This window comes from Pseudopipra pipra, chromosome 2, assembly GCF_036250125.1.
Source record: "Pseudopipra pipra isolate bDixPip1 chromosome 2, bDixPip1.hap1, whole genome shotgun sequence".
NCBI classification, from domain to species: domain Eukaryota; kingdom Metazoa; phylum Chordata; class Aves; order Passeriformes; family Pipridae; genus Pseudopipra; species Pseudopipra pipra.
The window spans coordinates 55,821,082-55,843,446 of record NC_087550.1 but is presented as its reverse complement, the minus strand read 5'-3'; the positions used below and the strand labels follow the sequence as shown (position 1 = coordinate 55,843,446).

Genomic DNA, 22,365 nt, shown 5'->3' with positions numbered 1-22,365 from the left:
CAAGTTTACTTATTTTGTCATTTTTTTCTAACTTTGTTCTTCACCGTTATTTCACTTCTGTCACTCTTTTTTATCTGTGTCCTTTGCATCTTTGTATGCCAAAGCTTGCAGTTTTCAGACATATGAGGAGTTTAAAGAGATGTTTTTGGTCAAGGGAAAGCTTCAGGGTGTAAACGCTGCTCATGGATAGAGGTATCTCAAGTCTTAGTCCCTGTACAACACCCCTCTATATCCCATGGCTTGCTCACAAATTACTCCATCTCACCTCCCTGAGGAAGTAGGTGGGGCTGTGGATACACTTGTGCTTATATAAGTTTTGATGGTATATTGTGATGTTGCCTATAGAAAATGGAGCTGGAGTTCAGTTACTTCAGACCACTTAAAATTTTCAGACCTAGGAGCAGAATGCATGAATTTAATTCATGTCAAGAATACTCCGATGTATGTGCTGTTGTACAGCTTACTGCGAGGTGGGACTCTTCGCAGTAAGTTTTTTGATTGCAGTTGTTAGCACAGAGATAAGGAATTACATCTATCCATTAGTTAAACTTAGAGGAGATATAGGCATACATGATAACATACGTGAAGTTAGGCAAAATGCATAGCAGAGGCTGTGGAAGAACTAGGTTATGCCTGGTTCAGGAAGAAGTCTGTGAGTACAGAGGGAGTTCTCTGATTAAATTTGTATATATAAAGCAACTTCATGAGATCAGCACTGTGAGTCCTATGGCTATGACCAGTCTCCATGAAGGCCAAATTTTCTGTTGTCAAAGCATTAACTTCTCTTAGTTTCTCAGTAGTAAACAGGTTAATAGTCTTGCCAAAGCATAGGCAGTAATGTCAAAGAAATGGGAGGAAATCATGTTTGCGGAGAGGGATGTGAAAATGGTCTCATGAAGAGCATGGGTTTTTTTAATTTCATGTTTCAGCAGACAATGATCAGGTCCTTAAATCTGTAAAGACAAAACAAATAGATGTCCATAAAGGGTAAACATAGTCTGAGTGTACAGGAAGACAGAAGCCCTTATTGGGTTGTTTAGACAGCATTCATAGTTTGTCAGTGGCATATAGATAGGGGGGAAGGGAAGTCTCTCCTGTTGAGTGTCTTAGTGAATGATATAAAAAGTATTTTCCTGTGTTCCGTGTGAATTGAACAGCTCTGGTGTATCAGAAATACTTCTGAACCTTTAAGTTCATGAGGAAATTTTGTAGCATGCATATCTGACTTAATGCCATTAATAAAATAATAATAGTTTGGGTCAGAAGGGACTTTTAAAGGTCATCTAGTCTAACTCCTCTGCCATGGGCAGGGATGTCTTCAATTAGATCAGGTTGTTCAGAGCCCCATCCAAACTGACCTTGAATGTTTCCAGGAATGTGGCATCCACCAACCTCTCTAAGCAACTTGTTCCAGTGTTTCGTGACTCTCATTGTAAAAAATTCTTCCTTATATCTAGTTAGAATCCTACCCTATTTTAGTTTAAAACCACTACCCCTTGTCCTATCACTACAGGCCCTCCTATCACCACAGGCCCTGCTTAAAAGCTCGTCCCCCTATTTTTCATAATCCCTTCAGTATTGAAAGGCTGCAATAAGGTCTTCCTGGAGCCTTCTCTTCTCCAGGCTGAACAACCTCAACTCTCTCAGCCTATCCTTGCAGAAGAGGTGTTCCATCCCTCTGATAATTTTTGTGGCCCCCATCTGGACTCACACCAAGTGGTCGATGTCCTTCCTTTGCTGGGGATCCCAAAGCTGGGTGCGGTACTCAGGTGGGGTCTCACCAGAGTAGAGGTACACAACTACTTCCCTCGACCTGCTGGCCAGGCTGCTTTTGATGCAGTCCAGGATACAATTAACTTTCTGGTCTATGAGGACATGTTGCCTGATCATGTCCAGACTCTCGTCCACCAGCACCCCCAAGTCCTTGACAGGGCTGCTCTTAATCCCTTCATCCCCTAGCCTGTATTGATACTGGGGGTTGCCCCAACCCAGGTGTAGAACCATGCACTGGGCTTTGTTGAACCTCTTGAGGTTCCTATGGGCCTATATCTTGAGCTTATCTCTCTGGATGGCATCCTGTCCCTCAGGTGTGCCAACCGCACCTCTTAGGTTGGTGTTGCCAGAATAGAAAAATGGCAAGCCGGATGCCAAGTTGCTTAGTTTGAGCACACTTACTGGAGTGCTCTTTGCCAGCCTCCCTGTACATGTTATTGAGTATCTCTGTAACAGTTTGCTGATGATCTCTATTTTTGGACAGTGAGTGAGAAAAGACTGCTTTGCATCAGATATAGAAGTGAAAGGGTGAAAACAGAGCAATGAGGAAGGCTGGAGTCTTGGTTTTCAGGAGTACGGAGTGCACATTCAGTACATACCTCTAAATTCATATTAAAATGCTACTACTCAGACAAAAAATAATTGTAGATGTTTCAAGCAGGACATTCAAAGTAATGCTTGTCTTTTTGATGCTTCTAACTAAAATCTGACTATGTTTAATTCCATTTTCTGAAAGAAATGTCATCTCACCTTAGAGAAGCACTTGAAGACATTTAATTGTTTCATATTGTTCACATGGATTCTGTGATGACAATATCCTTGAAACAGTAGCAAAAAAAAGTCTTAAGGTTGACATAATGTATTTAGTGTGGACTGCTGTTGAAGACAAGAGTTACAGCGTATTATGGTATTGCCTATGCCTGAAGTGGTATGAGTAAATACATGTAAAAATACTGTTTATAAAACCTCAGTCTGACCTTTAATGTTTGCATTTTCTCTCTCTTTTGGTATTGTCTTTGTGTGTCTTTAATATCATTTTTGTGTAGCAATACATAGGTTTTGAAAACAACCTGTAGGATTTTTTTATCCTATTGGATAAATTATTGAGAGCTTTATTTTTCTTTTCCTGAATTTTCTATCTACATGTAAAACTATAGTTATAAAATCAACTTCAGAAAATTGCCAGAGGCAGTGCAAGATTTTTTTTTTTGTGGTATGCATAGGATGCAACAGGGTAGAGTTTGTAAGATTTTGCATTATTGCTACTGTGAACTGTCTGCATACCATTCGTGTCAAGTTTGAGTTACACAAAGTAGAAATTTATGGGGACGTCTGTTCAGTGAAAATATTAACAGCAATTTTTTTCTGAAAGCAGACGTGAATTAGCGGACTTTCAGAGGTTTACAGTTATGTGCATTATTTGCTTGTCAGGGGTTTCTTTCTTTAATATTGAGGCAGTCATTTACCTTCTGGTGGTAAAATACTCTCGATCGGCTATGGGAGTTGTGGCACTGTGTATGCTCGGAGATGGTGATCATCATTCAGTCACCTCGACTTACACTCTCTCTCTTCTGCATATTTCTGGAATCTATGGCAGCCATTAGTGCTATAGGTGTAAAAGTAATTCAGTGTTGGAAGTAGCAGTTTCCCTGAAATCCTCCAGATCGAGCTGTATAATTTCTGTGAGTCAGAAAGTTCAGTCATTGGTGGAGGACGGTAAAATGATTTGTTAACTTCTTGTGTAAGTCCTCTACAAGACTGACTGTGTGATAGCTGTTTCTGTCTTTCTATTAGAGGAAAGAGGAGGAAGCAGAAGTTTAGTTCCTCTTAAGAACTTTTTCTTTGATGTTCACAAAACTAAGGTATTTCTTAGGATTCCCAGAAGAGTTTGAATATGTATATACATATTTTTATTTATATATATTTGTATATATGTATATATATTTATATACAGAATTTTCTTTTCCCTAGTGTTATGATTATGCTGATTTTTCAGAAACTTTATCTTTTCTGACATGCTGAAAGCTTTTCTTGCAGTTGTATTCAAATGGTAGGTAAATATTAGCCTGTGCTTTGCAAAGTATAGCTCATCTTGAAGGCTGTTCTCAAGAATGTGTAGTCTTGGAGTTATGCTCCAACAGTAGACACAAGTTTAATTCTCTGTCCAAATGTAATTGTCTAAAATTTAGATGCCTATGTTGAGCTGATTACTCTTATGTCTCCATTAAATTTACAGAAATAATTACCTCCAGAAGGCCATTCATCTCTTTCTAAACTAGGTGTCCAAGATAAGAAAGATAAATTGCTGTGGTGATTGCAAATGGGGCAGTGACTCATTCAGATTCAAATATCCAGCCTACCCTCTGCAGCGAGGGTCACTGAATCTCATCAGAACTGTTCAGATGGCACTAGTTAGTTGCAGATTGCTTTTTCCCATCCCTAGCTGTGTAAATTTTACTTATTTATATATATACACACTATATATGTTTACATATATATGTATACATGCTAGCGTGTGTCCAAAGAAGACGAATGAGGCTGGTGAAGGGTCTGAAGCATTTGTCGTAAGAGGGGTTGTGGTTGTTTAGCCTGGAGAAAGGGAGGCTCAGGGGAGACCTTTGGGCTCTCTACAACTGCCTGAAAGGAGGTTGTAGCGAGGTGGGAGTCAGTCTCTTCTCCCAAGTAACAAGTTGTAGGATGAGAGGAAACGACTTCAATTTATTCCAGGGGAGGTTTAGGTTGGATATTAGGAGAAATTTCTGCTCAGAAAGAATGGTCAAGTCTTGTAGCAGGCTGTCCAGGGAAGAGGTTTGAATCTCAACCACTGGAGGGTTGACAACACTGGAGGTTTGTCAAAGACGTGTAGATGTGGCACTCAGGGACATGGTTTAGTGGTGGACTTGGCAGAGTTAGGCTTGCAGCTGGACTCTGATCTTAAAGGTCTTTTCCAACCAAAATGATTCTGTACTTTTTAAGTGTAAGGCCTTGCTTTGTGGATTTGAGACTCTAGAGGTACGGATGAGTCCCTGTTATTTGCTTCACCTTTTGGTTCTGGAGGCCCATTTTAGAGGGTCAGTGGTAGTTCCTTTTAGTATTTGTTCTCTGGGTTGTTTAGCCATAGTTAAGATGAATGTGTGATACAGTACACTGATTTAATTTTTTTTACCATGGTGGACAATATTAATTGGTTTTGCTTTTTAATTATGTTTTTAATTATAGCATGAAATATATCACTGTATATAAAATAAATGTGCTCTTTTTTTGTGGCATTTCCTTGGAGAATGAGGAGGAAGAAACAGAGGAAGGAATGTGGTTTTGTGTATGTGATCTTTGCAGTGTTTTTGAGTACAAGGTATAATAACCATGTTGCTTCAAATGTTTAGTTGTTGATTAAAAAGACTCCAAATTTGTTCATAAAAATATCCACTTTTTGTCTCTGAATGGTTTTCACCTCAAATTCAATTTTCCCTGCAGTGCCTTTGTGAGGCAGAGAGATGTTGTTATCGCTCTTTTATGGATGGATCGCTCTTTTATGGATGGCAGCTGTGGCAGAGGCTTTGCTTTTTCATTGTGAGTGGAGTGGGCAGCGTGCCCATGTGAGCCAAGTGCCAAGTCCTGTAGGCGCGAGGGGTCTACTGTGGTACCTGACAGACAGGTGTCTAATGCCGGTGGAGACCTAGGGTTGGCAGGTGTGACACGGCTTACAGGAGTCTGGTGTGCATCTGAGCTGGAAGTTGATGATGTCTCACATAGCACTACTATGTACCCTCACAGAGAGCTGTTTAAATTGAGCACATGAAGATTTCCAGATCCTTGTTATCGGAGTACCTTAATTTTTGGCATGTTCCTGTAGCATCTGAATGGTCCAGTTCCCTGAGGAACTGAAATCTTCAGTCTGAATTGAAAATTTTTGCATTAATTGTTGATTACCATAAATAAATTTCTTTTTAAAGTAGGAAACTTTGAAAACTACATCTATTTATACAAAGAAAACATAACATTTTTTTGCAAGCATAGTCTTTTTTCATTTGTCAAAAGCATGTAACGTGACCTGTTACAATTCTGTTGTGTTTAGACTTAAAGTATGACAGCTTGTTTGTTGGGTTTGCATGGCCAGGTTTTGGTAGCAGGGGCCTACAGGGGTGGCTTCTGTGAGAAACTGCCAGAAGCTTCCCCCATGTGCACAGAGACAGTGCCAGCAAGCTCCAGGATGGACCCGCCACTGGCCAAGGCCAAGCCCATCAGCAATGGTGGCAGCACCTTTGGGGTCAGTCATCATGGCCAGTCTTCGCAAACGAAGATTTGGGAAAGGTCTTTACCCTTCGAGCCTGCGCAGTGGATTTTTTAGGTGAGACACAGTGTGCGCTGAACTGAGCCCACCCTTTAATCCTAAGGTTCATCTGCCGGGGCCGAGCGAGCTTGGACAGTGGCAGCGAGGTCCTCAGGACGTAGGTTTTTGTTTAGAGTGACCTTCTCTTAGATGGATGGCCTTACAGGGCTGAACGAGCTCTATCTGCCCGGAGGAGTTCCCTGACCAGGAATTGAACCTGGGCCACAGCGGTGAGAGTGCCGCATCCTAACCACTAGACCACCAGGGGTCCTCCACCTCTGGGGTAGCAGAGTTAAATAGGGAGAAAAGTTACTGTGCCAGAACTAATACCAGGCAGAGAGAGGAGTGCAAATATGTGACAGAAACAGCCTTGCAGATGCCAAGGTCAGTGCAGAAGGAGGGGCAGGGGATACTCCAGGTTGCCAGAGCTGAGATTCCCCTCTGGCCCGTGATGAAGACCATGGTGAGGCAGCTGTGCCTGTGCAGCCCATTGAGGTCCACAAGGGAGCAGAGATCCACCTGCAGACCCTGGGCGACCCCATGCCAGAACAGTTGGATGCCCAAAGGAGGCTGTGACCCTGTGGGAAGCTCGCGCTGGAGCCGACTTCTGGCAAGACCTAGGGCCCCGTGGAGAGAGGAACCCACGCTGGAGCAGTTTGTCAGGAACTGCAACCTGTGGGTAGGACTCATGTTGGAGAAGTTCATGTGGGATGGTCTCCTATGGAAGGAACCCCACACTGGTGCAGGGGAAGAGTATGAGGAGGAAGGAGCAGCAGAGACAGCAAGTGATAAACTGACCTTAATCCTCATTCCCCATCCTCCCGCACTTCTAGGGGAAAGGAGGTAGAGAAAATCAGGAGTGAAGTTCAGCCAAGGAAGAAGTGAGGGGTGGGGAGAAGAGGTTTTTAAGGTTTGGTTTAATGTATTACTCTACTGTGATTTGATGGATAATAATGTAATTTTTCCCAAAGTTGACTATTTTGCCTGTGACGATAATTGCTGAGTGATTTCTCCCATGAAAGGCTCGACCCATGAGCCTTTCATTATATTTTCTCTCCCCTGTCCAACTGAGGAGGGGAACACGAGAGCAGCTTTAATGGGCATCTGGCGTCCAGCTGAGGTCGACTCACCACAGCTTGGTGCCCAATTTTTTTTGTAGTTTACTATGCTGTGAGTTTTCATGAAGGCTGTTACGCTGCTTATATAGTAGCAGATAGGTATAAACATTTAATTGTAAATTAAACAAATACTTAGTAGTATAGTGCAGTTCATTTTCGCTGCTTAGATTTTTATACTTTTTGTTTCTCTTTTGATTAAAAGGCTGGACAAATGGGCTTAAGAAGGTTGTGAAGCCCCTGTATTTCGAGTTAAAAGCAGTAACCTCCTGAGAGTTTGCATGGACTAGGATTGGGGAAATGTGCTGAATTGCCTAACAAGCTTACAGAAGTGTTTGTACAAGCAAAGATATTTTTATAGCAGAAATACACTACTTCGTTAAGTGAAGGAAAGGAATGGATTTACCTTTTTTAGCTAAAAGTGGTTGTAGCTGCTTGAACTACCTGCAAGCTGCTCTTTTGATGGCAAAAGCATACCACGTCTCTACAGAAAGGATTGGGACTGCCACTGAGAGGTTCCAGATAATCTTTGCCCTGAATTTCACTACTACAGATAGACATAGTTCCCTTTTTTTTTCCCTTGGAAAGACATATTCATTCTTCTCTATGGTACTGGTACAGTCACCTGAATTAGTCATAGCAAAAATTTTGCTGTAAGATGCTGCCAGCAGCTACTTGGCTGCCATCCCACAACAAGAATAGACGACATCCAAGTTCTGATGCCAAATCATGTGTAGGTTAACCTTTGTAACCCATCTCAAATCAACACACGCTGTCTCTGGGAAATAAATCTGGTCTGTTTGTAGGAATACTCTGCCTGTATTCGATAGCTTGCATGCAAACTATGCAATTAAAGCCTCTAGCAGTTGTTGCTGAGAGGCTTCCCCACTGTGAGGCAATGTCTGTGAGAAACTACCCTTGTAAAAAGTAAATCCTTTTTTTCACCTTAAGATTCCTCATGACTGAGTCGTTGAATATGGAAGTATCAGTAAGGTGTCTGTCAGTGGAATAGTGTCATGTGCAGGAACAAGTTGCAGTTCGTGTCTGTTCGCTTTCATCTGACATATGACATGAGCGGTAACTATCAACATTTAAGAGAAAGATGATGTGACCCGTGATGTGGGATGTCATGCAAAGACTGTAAACACAGCAAGGTGTACTGACATCAGCTAAGTTTAAGATGCCATACTTGAATGCTGGTACTTAACCACAGAGTCCAGCCATTAGCAACTAACAAGAGGGAAAGTTTAAATGACCAGCTCTTTCCTAAATCTGAGCAGTAGGGCAAATCTTTTGAGGCAGAACTTGGTGAATGTTTTGTGTTGTGGTTTTTTTTTTCCCCCTCTAAACTTGCATTAATTAGAGGGAGAAATAGTCTTTTCTTTCCAGAGGATAATTCTTTATGTCCTCTTATATTAAAGAAGTATCATGGGGAACAGGTTAAGATGGGGGTCTTATTGTATGAAGTACTCTTCCTTTTTCATTTTATGTCTTTGATTTATTCATCTGCATTATCTCTATCCAGGATTAGGTAAAGATTGTGTGCCTAGAGTTGGGTAACAAGATTATTTCCAAAGTGCCTGCTTTTCACTTTATGTAAAATTAAATCATTCACACTTCACACTTCTGTAAATGTGGCAGCAGAAGAACACTGGGAGAAAAGATTCATGGGCTTCAGCTATTGTTACTGCTCCTTTAGGTTTTTTTTCTCTGTAAATATGAGAATCTTAAAACACTCAGGCTAACATGTTGTTCTGTAAACAGTTTAATAATTTTCACTGTTTTTATAGACAAACATAATAGGATGGCAAGCAACCACAAACAGAAATTTAGGAAACAAGTCATGACAAGTTTTGACAGGAAAAAGCAGTACTGTCTTGTTTCTTTAATGAAGCTTTCGAGTTTTTTTAGGTACTTAAGAGAAAATGTAGTTTGTATACAGCAGACACAGTTGCTTTTAAGATGGGCGATTACTTACAGTATGGGAAATGTCTAACCTGAAGGGTTGCAAGCACTTCGGCAGCAAGTCTTTAGAATTTAAAATTAACTTTGAAAAGGATATAGAATGGAAAGGAAACAAAAGCAATGTATTTCAATGGGTTTAGTGCAGATTATTTTGTGGGTGTAGGTAGGATTAGTCACCTGCATATCATATGAGATATGCATGAGAAGCAGTTATGCAGAAGAATATTTGGATAGTTCTTTTTTTATATTTTGTTTTATCCCATACAGAGTATGATGCAGTGTCATGCTGTTGAAAGGGGTATAGAAAGCAGCTGTTCTGGTTGTTAATTATGGTGTTTGTAAGATACCTGCAAAGGTTCTTTCACCTTGGTCACTGCTGTAAGGCATTAGCTGGAGTTAGTGTCCAGTTTGGGTATGAAAGAGGGGAAGACAGAAGAAAAAGTCTAATTAGAGAAATAATCTGACTGTAATACTTAAAGGGCAGTAATGATTGAGGTGTGGCCAAGGAACGTACATCTGATTTCTGCACCTATTTCTACATTTTCATCTACAAATTTTGGCAGATTTATTTTGCTTGTATGATTAACGTATGTCCAATACTGAAAATAAAAAATTGAGTAGGTAAATTACTGTGACTTATAGGCTAGAACATAAATCCTGTGCATATGAGTGTAATAATACTGCAGTGTCATGGAGAATGGTGTACTTTCAAGGGAATGTTTTTTTTATTGTGGATTTTTTCTCTGAGAATATTGCGAACAACCCATCTGAAAGCTGTCATGTCATATCTTGATTGTAAAGCCCTGCTATCTTACATACCTTCTTGCATATAAGATCGTCTTACTTTTTTTTCTGCAGTCCTTCAGTTTAATAATAAGAACTGTTTGGATCTTTGGGAAGAGGAAGATAGAGAAGGGAAAGAAATAGAAATGAACCCTTCTGCCATTAAAAGTGCTATGTATGTTTATTTAGGTAAATGAGGAAAGGCATCATCCTCATGAGGTAATTAAAAATGTTGAAAAATAATGGCTTTACTTACGTTGTCACTACTTGAAGACAAAATGAACAAAACAGAGGCAGGCTAGAAAGGACAGCATTTACAGAGATCTTTGCTTTTGTAGCTGTTATAGGAAAGGTGAAATCTCAAAACATAAAATTAGATTTTGCAGAAGTTTTTAGTCGGTGTTCATGATAAACTCAATTACTTTCCCTTTATTAGCTTTGAGGTTTAGAACACTGAAACAAAAATGTTGATTTTGATGATTAGGAAGTATTTCTAAAAACAATTTATGGACTTCAGTAGCAACAAATACTTTAATGATTATTTTATGAGGAGAAAAAAAATGGTTGTGTTTATGTTGGAGCTGCCTTTCCTTTGTCTGAATTTTGATTTGATTAATGGAATTTACTTTTTCCAGCCATACTTTGTGTTTCAAATTTTTAAATGTTTTCTTTTGTTTTGGCAGAGAACTAGTTGTTGTCTGATGGCAGACATGGCTTTTCTGTGGAGCGGAATGCCAGAAGCACAGCCTCACTTTGTACCTTCTAATAATAATTTAACATAAGCACTATAATTGTTGTATTTACCTTCATTTTATAATCTGGAAAAATGTAGTTATAAATTACATGAATTTAGAAGGCAAACATCAGTTTGAGCGCACAAGAAAAAGAGAAACAGCACTAATTACATTAAAAAAATAACCAAGGTGGTTCTGGAACTACATATTGACAAATCTGTGCTTATGAAGATGCAACCTAGAATTTGACAGCAAAATAACAACTTAAAATTCATATGGTTTTATGCCAAATCAAGAGGGGATTTTTGGTAATTTTTATGTCTTCAGGGTACTGCTGGTAATACTTAATTACTCAGTAGCCTTACTATCATCTTTCTCTGCATCCTAATTCTAATCTTGCCCTTTTTTTGTGCTGTCTTAAATAAGAGAATGGTTTCTGTGGGTGAAGGACTTGTGTCTGGTCAAGTTTTTCAGTGCTGACATCCAGTTAGAGACATCAGAGATGGTTATGGTCTAGGTACTGTGTGCCATCAAACTTCAGGCTTCTATCATGTAGTCAACTAAATAGTAGTGGGATCTTAGCTTTGGATGATTGATGGTGTTGGTAGACTGGAATGAATTGTTGTGTTCCTGCCAGGTATTGAGCAAAGTGACCTTAAAAGATCCAGCCAAATAAAATTTCTAAATATCAATTGCAAAATCATGTTTGGATTCTTAAAAGTGGCTTTTATAACACTTAGAACTTGTAGTTGTGACTGCTTTGGGAGAGAGGGGAAGAATTAATATCGGTAACACAAAGAGTCCATTGCCTACGTATATCTATGTGATAGTTTCTTACACGTCTGTTTTAGTATTGGAGGCATTACTGATTCTCAACTACTTCCCAATTCATTAGTTGATCAAAATATGTACTAAGTTGCTGTACAGTTAAATTACCACTTCATTAGTTGTGCTGTGAATGCTGAGAGCTGGTCTTAGTTAATTCTTGTCTGGCTTTTTATAAAAAGCAGAGGACTGTAATCTGTCACATAATCAGCTTGATTACACAGAGGCCACATCAACTGTTTGCTCTATGTCTTATAAGTGTTAGTAGTGGAAGTCTGCATTAAAAATTAAACAACTTGAAATTTTCAACTTTTATAACCAAAAGTTGAGTAAAGCAATGCTGTTGCTTAGTAATTTTGGTTTGCTTTGTTTTGTAATATTGTCTTGTTTTCAAAACAGATACTAGTATTCTTAGTGATTTGGACTGCTACTGAGCCATGAGTTAGTGTCTTGAAAATAACCTCACAACTGCGTATTTTTTTTTAATGATAAGTTAGAACTCAGGACTGTGCACGTTGTGTGAGGGTTGTTTTCTTCTCATTGTGCAGTGCTTTGTGTTTATTAATGTTGAAATTCACCTGGCGTCATATCCTACTACCACAGAGAAAAATGAACTGTAGATTTTGGTGTCATCTAGAACTATATCATCATCACCAATTACCACCTTGCTGTCCAGTCCTTTGCCTTAAAATTTGTGATATGCAGTGCAAACCAATATCCAGTGATAACTAATCCATTAGAAGAGAGACCATTGTGTTTATACCCTTCTTTCGTGTTTTAGTATGTGGGAAAGGATTCTTCTTTCTTCTTGTGCCTTAACAATTCTGTTTCTTTAAGAACCTGTGATGAGGTATCTTGCCAAAGCTATTTTCTTCATGTTTCAGAGAAGTTTAATAGCTGTGGGTGGGACATCTTCTGTCTGCCAGAAGTATCATCTTCACCCTAGAGCTCCCAGGGTTCTCATGAGGCTACAAATTCTAGTCACTGTTATAGCTTATATGAGTTTGCTCATAAGGGTCTATATAACTCCTAGGATTTCATGTGATTACTTGTTTTAAAAATGTTGTGTGATGTTTTATTGTTTTCCATTCTTCTGGTAGAGGTTTCATTTAAAACATGTTGGCAGTTCTGGATTTTGGCTCTTGTAGTGAATACTTGCTGATCCCAGTGGGTTTTGTTGTCACTGCCTTTTCTATTGTAATATGAGTTTGAGAAACTTGCTTAGATTTGTATTTGAACAAGAACTTTAGTTTGGAAAACGCCTGAATGTCTGCTGTAGAGATTTAGTTTAGAAATAATGAAAAAAAAAACAAAACCAAACAAAAACCCCCCAACGAAACCCAAAGGAAACCAACTTAGATAGTATAACTTTTTTTTTTTAATCAATCCTTTTGCATCTCAGTATTTTGGCATTCTTTGTCACCTGTCAGGATTCTTCCATCTGTTTTGAAATGTCTTTATTATTAGCTTTTATCAAATTAATCCTCCAGAATATTTTCTTCAGTCTTTCTTTTGAATTCTTTTTTTTTGGTTGGTTGGTATCGTTACCCTCTCTTTTTCCTTTGAAAAATGTTCATTATTTTTTTGATTTTAAATTCAAAATTCGCTACCTCCTTACTGTTTTGTCTAAGCCATCAGTAATAATGTCTGTGGAGTAAAGTTCTCTGGGAAGTCACAAAACCATAAAACCATGTTTATTTAATTATGAAATAATAATTCCTCACAGTTTGATTATAATTTTTTATTATATCTTAACTTTCTGATTTGTCCTGAGCTTTTGACCTTTCTTAAACTTGATTACCAACTCGTTCTCTCAAAGATTCTGTATATAGCTACATGGCAAAGAGAGAGCTCAATACCTTTTTAGTCTTCACAATAAAAGGATAGTATTTGGACACTGAAGCAGAATAGCATTCTCAGTTTGACTCAGACGTTCCTAGCCTTTACATACATGGTGATGAAATAAGTGATTTCTGTGTCTGCTTTTCGATGTGATTGATGATTATTGTTGCATTATGGAACTTGGTTGGTTACTTCCAGTGGAGAAAGTTATGCTTTCTGTCTCCCAGGTCAGTGCAGGACTGAAGAAGTAGAAATACAGTCATGAGTGAGATGAGCAAAAGTTCCTTCTAGACTGATGCTAAGCAGTGTTTTATTTGGCAGAAAATTCTGTTTGCTTTCATCCTTTCAATCTACTTCATTCCCTACTTCCTAACAAATGCTTCAAATTTTGCCACCTTTAATATGAAAAATTTATACTTAGATAATTTTTGAATGTAAACCACCTGTCATTTATTTTATTAGTATTTATCACTAGCTTTTGCAATTGTTCTAAAATTTAAAACTTAATGGCTGTTTACTTATGTAAGCCTTGAGGGTAATTACCTTTACATATACTCAGTGCTGCTAATGCAATTTAAAACTTTATCATAAATAAGACCATAAAAGTGTAGATGTACAATTTTTTGAAACCTACCACGTGCAGATCTGACATCTTAATTCATAGCTTTTATCCCGTCCTTCAGTGATTTCTCACCCTGTTTAGAGATGCCACTGAAGAGCTGAACATTACATCACTCAATGAATTTGAGTTTTTCGAGCTTTTTGAAAGCATAAGGAAGTAAGTTCAACAGCTGCACAGTCCTTTCAGAGAGTGCCCTGCCTAGGAATTTGTCAATTCAAGTGAGGCTTTTCCACATGTATTTCTTCCTTTTCCACTCTTTGGCTTGGAAAAGAGCAGTAGGTGTCCTGACACCAGCCTCTTGTAGAACTGTATGATCAGACATTCTCCAGTTTCTGGGATTTCTGACTCTGGTTCAGGGCTTTGCAAGTGATTATTTTGTGATCTTCTGTTGGGAACTGAAATTATAAAGGTTGGTTCTGGTTTTTAGTTTTGTTTACGTAGTTTAGAGAAAGCATTTGGTGAATGAACTATATTGCATTTTGGAAAGAGCAGATGGGGAGTGTGAGGTTTGTGATGGTGGCATTACTGGAGATGTGTAATTTGGCTGTAAAGGTGCTATAAGTTTTACGTTTGGTTCGAGAACAAAGTTTTTCCTGTTTTCTCTGTTGGGAAGTGCTTGTGAAAGATGTGCTGCCAGTCTCATAGTTTTAAACCTTTTTGTGTTAAAAAAAAAAAAAATTGCATTCCCAGCAGTAGGAATTTTATAGAAGAAAATAGACTTAAAAGAGCACACATCACACCGTGTATCACACTATGGGAGGTGCTACTGTAAAGACCACACTAACACAACTGTTAAATGTGCCTTAAAATTCACGTTCTGTGTGCAAGAACTTGATGAAGAGTGTGCTGAAAACTTGCTTCTGATACTTAGTGTAATTTTAGAGAGGCTGGAGAGGAAAAAATCCATTATAATACATGTTTCAGTAATTAAAAGGAGAAGTGTGGTGTGTGGGTCTAGGGAGGTGTGAGATAGAATCATGGACCGTCGGGCTAACCTAATAATAGACTTACAGTTCTCTTTGCGTGTCAAATGTATGAAAGATTAATTCTAAAACTATCACTGTTTACTCAAGCTTTTGTATGAAAATGGTCCTTGTCTTTGGAAATGGATGAGAGGCTGAGTTGGTAAAGGCAACTAAAAAAATCATGACAGAAATACAGACTTTGAAGCCCTTGAAGTATTGCAGGGAGTGCTGGGGTGTCCTCTGCCTCTGACCCCTCACAGAAAACTCCTTACCACCAAATCCTGTCTCAGGACCTACTGACCCAGGGATAAGGCAACTCTCCTCTCCTGTAGTGTTGTAGGAGAGGGGGAAAACACTGATCGTTGGGGAGAGCAGTTCCCATCCAGGTCATTTGCCTCTATAGTGTTGGTAGGAGGGGAAGGAACTGGCTCTGCAGCAATATCAGGTAGGCTGGATGGGGGAGCAGGAGATTCCTGGGGGAGAAGCACAGTGGGTGGTTGTGTTGGGCCTCGTCACCAGCTACCAGACTTGTATTGCTTATGCAGTGAAATAATATTTGTAGTGTTTGGTATTGCAGCGCTCCTAAATTATTGGTCTTTACTAAACCATTTGTGATGAAGTGGTCTTTATCCCATTTGTAATGCAAGTTTCAGGTAGAAGTAACCCAGGAAGAAGCTAATGCATTGATCTTGTTTAAGACTGCACTTTTAGGTTTTGTTTTCTTTTTGTTGTTTTCTTTTCCTTTTCCTTGGCTCCAAGTGTTAGTTGTGCTTTTCTTAGGTCACGATTTTACTAATAAAATAGATTTTACTGCTAGATAATTAACTAGTTTTGCTTCCTCACATTTAAAAAAAGGGGGGGGGCAGCAATGAGAGTCATTCTGCTTTTATTATGTAATGTAAAAAAAACCCTACCTTTTTTGTTTATTTTGTTCTAAAAATACATTAGCTTTCTTAGCTCATGTTTTCATTGAAAGTCAAGTGTCACAGGCATCTGAGAGAGGATTAGACCTTAAATTTTGTCAGCTAAACATCTGAGGACATGAGCTTGAGAATGCATATTTTATGAGTTCCCCTCTGGAGTTTCAGCTTGACCTGGGTTGGAGGCTGCACTTAAGTAAATGGTGGGTTCCCAGGAGTGAAAAGTTAGGTAGCTGGGGATGCAAGTTTAACTGCCTGGGGAACTGAGGTGATGTGGCTGTGCACCAGTTTTAGGAATGTCAGTAATATTTTAAAGGTAGACTTTGTACCGTGGTGTCTGTTCATTTAAAAGCTTACCTAGTTGTAACCAAAATTCTGTATTTCTCAGTATGCTTTCTGGATGGTTCAAGTAGGTTCTTGCTAGCATAAGTCCACTTAAAACCTAGTGGGTTTTTAACAGTGATATAATACAACACGTTCTGTTATTTTAATATTTTGCTTTTGCATCTTCAAGGAGTAAAATTGGGAAACAGTTTAAATTAAGTTCCTGTAAGGCAATTATAAAACTAGTTTGACCATACTAGAAAGAATGGAATGGCTATGGATGGTTCACTGTCAAAATCCGAGGCTACATGAAAACATGTTTTAGGTCATGTTTGATTTGATACTGTGATTAAACACCTGGATGATGGAGCATGAAGTGCTAAGCTCAAACACGAGATAAAGCTCCTTAGAACTGCAAAGCTGTGAGTGCTCAGGTCAGAGTTCAAAGTGTTGTTAACAAATTGAAAAGTGATAGGAAAACAAAAATAGCAATAATCATCAGTGAAAGTACAAAATACAGAGGAAGATACACCAAATGTGCAAGGTAAGAACAAGATGTAGGAAGTAAGTCTTGAAATGCAACTGCAAAAAAAAAAAAAGGCATTTCTTTGTGTGAGAATATTAATAGTAAAATTGCCAAGAATATCACTTGAATCTACATTTGTCATTCCTTACAGACGTTTGCTGAGTGGATAAAGGAACAGTTGGCCCTAATTTTTGCCATTTAGTTGTTTAAATAAAAGCACAGAAGCTGAAGGGAAAAACAGCGCCAGTTGCCTTCACAGTGTTGTTATGCAGGTTAAAGGATATGGAAAAACCTTCTTGAAAATCTGATTTTCATATTTAGCATAATAATATCTTAAAACGGGGTTGTTTTTCCTTTTTAAACAGCTCTAATGATAGCCTCTTAATAAAATTTGTAACATTGTAGTGTAATTTCCTTATACAACTGAAATTCAGCAAAACGTTTTGAAACGCTATTAAGAGAACTCCCAGATTTTTAAAGTAGCTGGTACAGGAGATGCGGTTCTTCTGTTATGGAACAATACTGGCACCCAGTGGTGGTCTCGTACTAGTGCATTCTTTTAAGTTGCCCGATGCTGTATTGTTTGAATTGTTCTCTCTTATCGTGGTGTTACCAAGTATGAGAAATTTGAGAGCTTTTGGTGATTTTTTTCTTTCAAAACCTTACCTTTTTTATGACATGATTGTATAAATCTGCTTCTGTTGCGAAGTAATGGAATGAACACTCTGGTTTTTGCGTATGCACATTGAAAATAGCTATATAAAATTTGCTGTAGTACTCACATGTTGTTTTGTGTGGCTGGCACTGAATCAGAAGTGGTAGTGCAGTTTATATTTGCTGCCAGTATCACAGTGATTCTCTGAAGAGTTGTGAATCTGAAATGCATACATTTTATACAGCATATTTATTAATATTAATTTCCCTTATTTACTTCTTTCCTTAAAGAAAGCTTCTACTTAATAAAATGTTAATTCTAGAGATGATAGGAGAAAATTACAGAGGATTTATAGAAAAATTGTAATACGGGATAGAAAAAGGATGGAAGTTTAAAGGTTTGTGTTTGTGCATGAACTGTTAATTATAATTAGAGAAAACATGCTTTTCAAGAAAGCTGCTCATGAAAAATAACTTTAAGAAAATTATTTACCTGGTGGATTTAATTATAGAATAAGGCTCTGATTTTAAACCTTTTCAAGTGTGTGTGTGTATACAGGTGCATGTTTGTCTGCAGATCAAGTGTTTTATCCAGCAGTGTAGAACAGACAAGAAATGCATCTTCCTTTGATACCACTGGTTTCTTCAGTGTTTTAGGCAGAGATGGTAATAGAGTAGCAGTACAGAAATCTGTCTGTTTAGGCCATGTCAGGTGTAATTTGTTCTTTATGAAGTAAAGCAGAACATAAAGCGAGATAAATAGAGGCACAGATGAGATTGGTACTACAGTTATATTCCTTAGCAATGGGAAATACCGAAAAGGAGAATGTGCACACCTATAATGTGCAAAAATGATTTTTAAACTGATCTCATACTTGTTATGAAGGAGCAGTGGGAAAACAGCTCTGCCTGTCACTCATGTAATATTTTTTTCTGTGTATTACAAAGGAAGAATTGCTGGAATCTGTTTTTTGTAGAAGTTGAATGAGAACATTTTGACAGAAAAATTGTAGATTTGGATTTATATGTGAATGGTTAACACAGAAAGTGCTGATTCATTACTAATGGCTTTGTTTTAATGTTTCTTTTGAAGGTAAGAATGCAGGTACTTTCTAGGAGATGCTTTTCTGACAAAAGCTGTTGCTAAGAGGATTGTACTGCTACGTGTCTCACATGAGTGGAACTGGAGTGAGGGGGAGGACTAGCTGAGATATCCCTCAGGTTTCTGCAAGCATAATGCGAAGGAATTGCAGTAGAAACATTTATTTTCCTCTCTCTTCTGATTTTCTTTCTCTCGAGAATGCTCCACAAATAACCATCTCAACCACTTGTGGCAGCTTTATGCCCATTTGGTTGTAAACTGTGATTTTATTTCTTTTTTCTTTTAATTTGTATTAATGTTCCAAGGCTACAGAATCCCTTTGTGACTCATGCAGCACTGCTTACTAAAATTCCCTTGAAATCATTGCAATTCTCTTCATGACTTCAAAATGTAACTTTTAAGATTGTTTTAAAACATGCATGAAAGAAGTCTAGTGAGTACTTTATTTCTTGAAAACTAAAGTTTCTTGCAGTGTATGTTAATCTAGTTACCAGTCCTCATAGTGGAGGATTCACTGTGGTGGGGTGTGTGTGTGGTGGGGCCTTTTTTTTTTTTTGGTGTTGGTTTTTTTTGTTTTTGTTTTTGTGGTGTTTTTTTGTGGTGGGTTTTTTTTTGGTGGTGGTTTTAAACTTTCTTAAAGAAATCTGTTTATTTATTTCCTCAAAGACATAAACATCTCTTTAATATTTAGTATTATCTGCATTGTATACTAAGGAAATAATTTATGTCATTGCTGTCAGTGTAAGATGTCAGTGGTCAGCCACTGGCTTGCCTTGGACTTCTAGAAGAGCTTTGTGGAGCTTGGCTGCTGCTCACTCTATGCTTCTCACCCATTTATTTTATCTTTTATTTATTTGCACCTTCACTTAAAGCACAAGTGCATAATTCTGAAATGTTTTGTTTATGGAAGGACAAAGGGAAGTTTGTTGATTGTGGCAGCAGCATTTTTGTGCCATGTTATCCCCAGTACACCCTTCCTTTATAAAGAAAAGGTGGGGATAGCTTGGGATGCAGGTGTGGAGGGCAAGCATTGACAAAGACACTGTTTATATGGCACTGCCAGGTACATCTTGGGAATTGGGAGTTCGTGAGCACTTCCAGCAGTGTGATCACTCTGTAGTTCACCTTTTGTTATCTAGGGTTGTAACAGGTCAGGGATATTTTGCAAAGTGGGCAGAACAGGTAATGCAGAAGATGGGAGGCACTTGAATGAGTTTAGTAGAGACACAGAGCTGCACGGCTGTTTTCTTTGACTCCAGAGTGGGTTTTTACTGTCTTTGGTTTTGTTCAGGGTCAGATTCTTATTTTTCTTGATCTAATACTGAGAACGAAAAAATCGAGTGGCCTTATGCTATAAAGGTCCCACCTTGGGCATATCACATGCAGATAGAAAAGGGGACTCGTGTTTCCTTCAGAGTCTAGGAAAAAAGTTTGGACTTAATAATCTTTATGTTGTGCAGGGAGGATTATGCCATTTGAAGAGGTAGCTTTGTCTGTTTTAACTCCCTTTTCCTATGTAAATTTTTCTGTATAAATACATTTATTTTAAAATAAATTTTATAAAAATACTGATTTTTAGTTTCTTAAATAATTTGTGGGCCTGTAGGAGGAAATGTTCAAACCTGAATAGTAGTTATTGTAGGAGATGGTACAGACAATGAGGAGAAAATAGATTTATTTTAAATAAGAACATTCTGTAAGGTTGTAGAGAATCTAAACATGTATTTGGAGTACTTGTTGCTGTATGAAGTAGTCTGTGTAAGAATGTTATTAGGGCAAAGTGGAAAGGAGTAGCTTGACATACACTGGTTCCAAGCTTCTGTTAAAAAAGGAGAAATCTGTGCTTTGACTAATTCTGGTGTATAATGTTTTTTGTTTGCAGTTTGTTCCCTGGCCAGTTTCTGACTGTTTCTTATGAAACCTGTGGTTGTGTTTTGAGTGGGTTGGGAGTTGGTGTTTTTTGGGGTTTGTTTTTGTTTGTTTGTTTTGCTTTTTTTCCCCTTGCAAATGCATGAGTGAAAGTATGCCACTTGTCAAGTAAAGCTCAAATGGTTGATTTTGAAACCAGGTTCCTATGATTTGACAGGATGGGCATGGGGAGCTTAGTGTTACCCTATTCGTGATGGCTGTTGTTACTTTGTAAGTAGAACTTGTTTTTCTTGCTTGCATTTAAAAAAAATTCTTTTGTTTAGAAATTATGGAAGAGGAAGTCTGTCTTAGCCTCATCTCAGTGTAAGGAAACTGATTACATAAAGTAATTTTCCAAGTATTTTTACATCTATGCTTCACCAGAAGAAAAGATAGGAACTAAAGACAATCTCATGTACAGAAAAAATGTTTCTCTAATTGATACATCTTGTGATATTCTAATTTTTTTTTCTTTCACAGGTACCTTTCGGATGAAGGAATTGAAGCTTGCTTAAGTTCATCTGAAAAAGTTAATACAAATGATATAATCCTAGTTGCCCTTAATGTAAGTTATGATAGTGAAAGTTTTTTTCTGACAAATCATGCTAAAAATGATATAACTAATGACTTAAGTATAGGTTTGTTTGTCTAAGTAAGTATACTGTTTTCTGTGTGATTTATGTAAAGGACAGGGTACCTATCTTTCTCCTTGCCTGTGTGAATTGTGTTTTATTTCCAAAGTCTGAAACCTGTAGGAGAAATATTAACAGATTTTGCAGTAGGAGAATATTTTTTGTTTTATAAAATGTAAAACTAAAGTCAAAGTACAAGCTGTAATACGATTGGAAATGCTATGTATTGACATGAGTATGAAATTGTAGTACAAAATATATTTGTTGAGATGAATCCTTACTTAGTTTAACTTCTGGACAAGATACTCCTTAAAGCACATTCAAACTGTACATCCTGTTGAATACATATTTAACTATCAACAGGTTTCTTGCTTTACTGTAGGAGTATGGATTAGTAGTCGTTATTCCTGCCACCAAATTAACACAGGAATATACAAGATAGAGAAACATCTTCGAAGCAATAAACCATAATACTTTTAAGTATGTGAGAAAAATGTGCATGTGAATTCCTATTTTTCAGAATTCTAGTATATACAATGTTGGTAAACATTAGTAAGTCTGCCGCCTTTCTTAATCCATGTATTTGTTATTTGTTTTTATGTATTTTATCAAATCCATACTTAGATGTTTTAAAGCTTAAATGCACTATATATGGTTTAATGTAAACTTTGTGTTTTGTAATAACTGTAGTTTCAAGGGGAAAAAATCAATGTAATAGAGTGCTTAAGAGACAAGTGTTCTTTCTTAATGAAATTGTGTGAGAGGGGATTATTTTGTCCATCCTCAAGATTCAATCACCAGTTGGTTTAAGGTAATACTCTGAAAATGTCCCCTCTGCTCCTTTCATTTATTCTTTAAAGCATATGTTCAATCACTCACATGTATGCAGGCACCAATTCATATAAGGAATTGGAAAAGAATTAAAGCAAAATTATGATGCAAAGGTGCAAAGAATGTAATACAAAACATGCAGAGGGTAAGCATTTGGTTTCTGGACTGTATTAGCATGCCAGTATATATGAGAATGCATTGCTGCTTTATAAAAAACCCAAATAAATACTTCCAAGTTGCTGGGTATTACCCTGCATGTAATAATGTGCTGGAACAAGTACTGACATGATCATTTGTGACTGTTTTGTTATTTCTGGCTTGTTTGATAGATAATAAATATGTTAACACAAGCACTCCAAAGCCCGATTTAATTCTTTATCACTGTTTTTGTCATTAAGTGGGTTGATTTTATGCCCAGAAGATTAACTTGTCTGTTGAGTACGTGGGGAATAGCAGTGTGTCTTTAATGGCAGGATATCAGTGAATTTATATTTGACTTCTTACAAATTCACAA

General features: G+C 37.8%; 1 protein-coding gene across 2 annotated transcripts in view; it reads left to right on the top strand.

Moving 5' to 3' along the window:
• The window catches only part of TDRD3 (tudor domain containing 3), a 94,461-nt gene that overhangs the window by 19,669 nt on the left and 52,427 nt on the right, over window positions 1–22,365 (top strand). For both annotated transcript variants that reach the window (XM_064645583.1, XM_064645584.1), the window contains one exon: window positions 20,869–20,953. In XM_064645583.1, coding sequence (XP_064501653.1) covers window positions 20,869–20,953 — 85 coding nt within the window. Of the gene's footprint in view, window positions 1–20,868; window positions 20,954–22,365 lie in introns of those variants that run through there.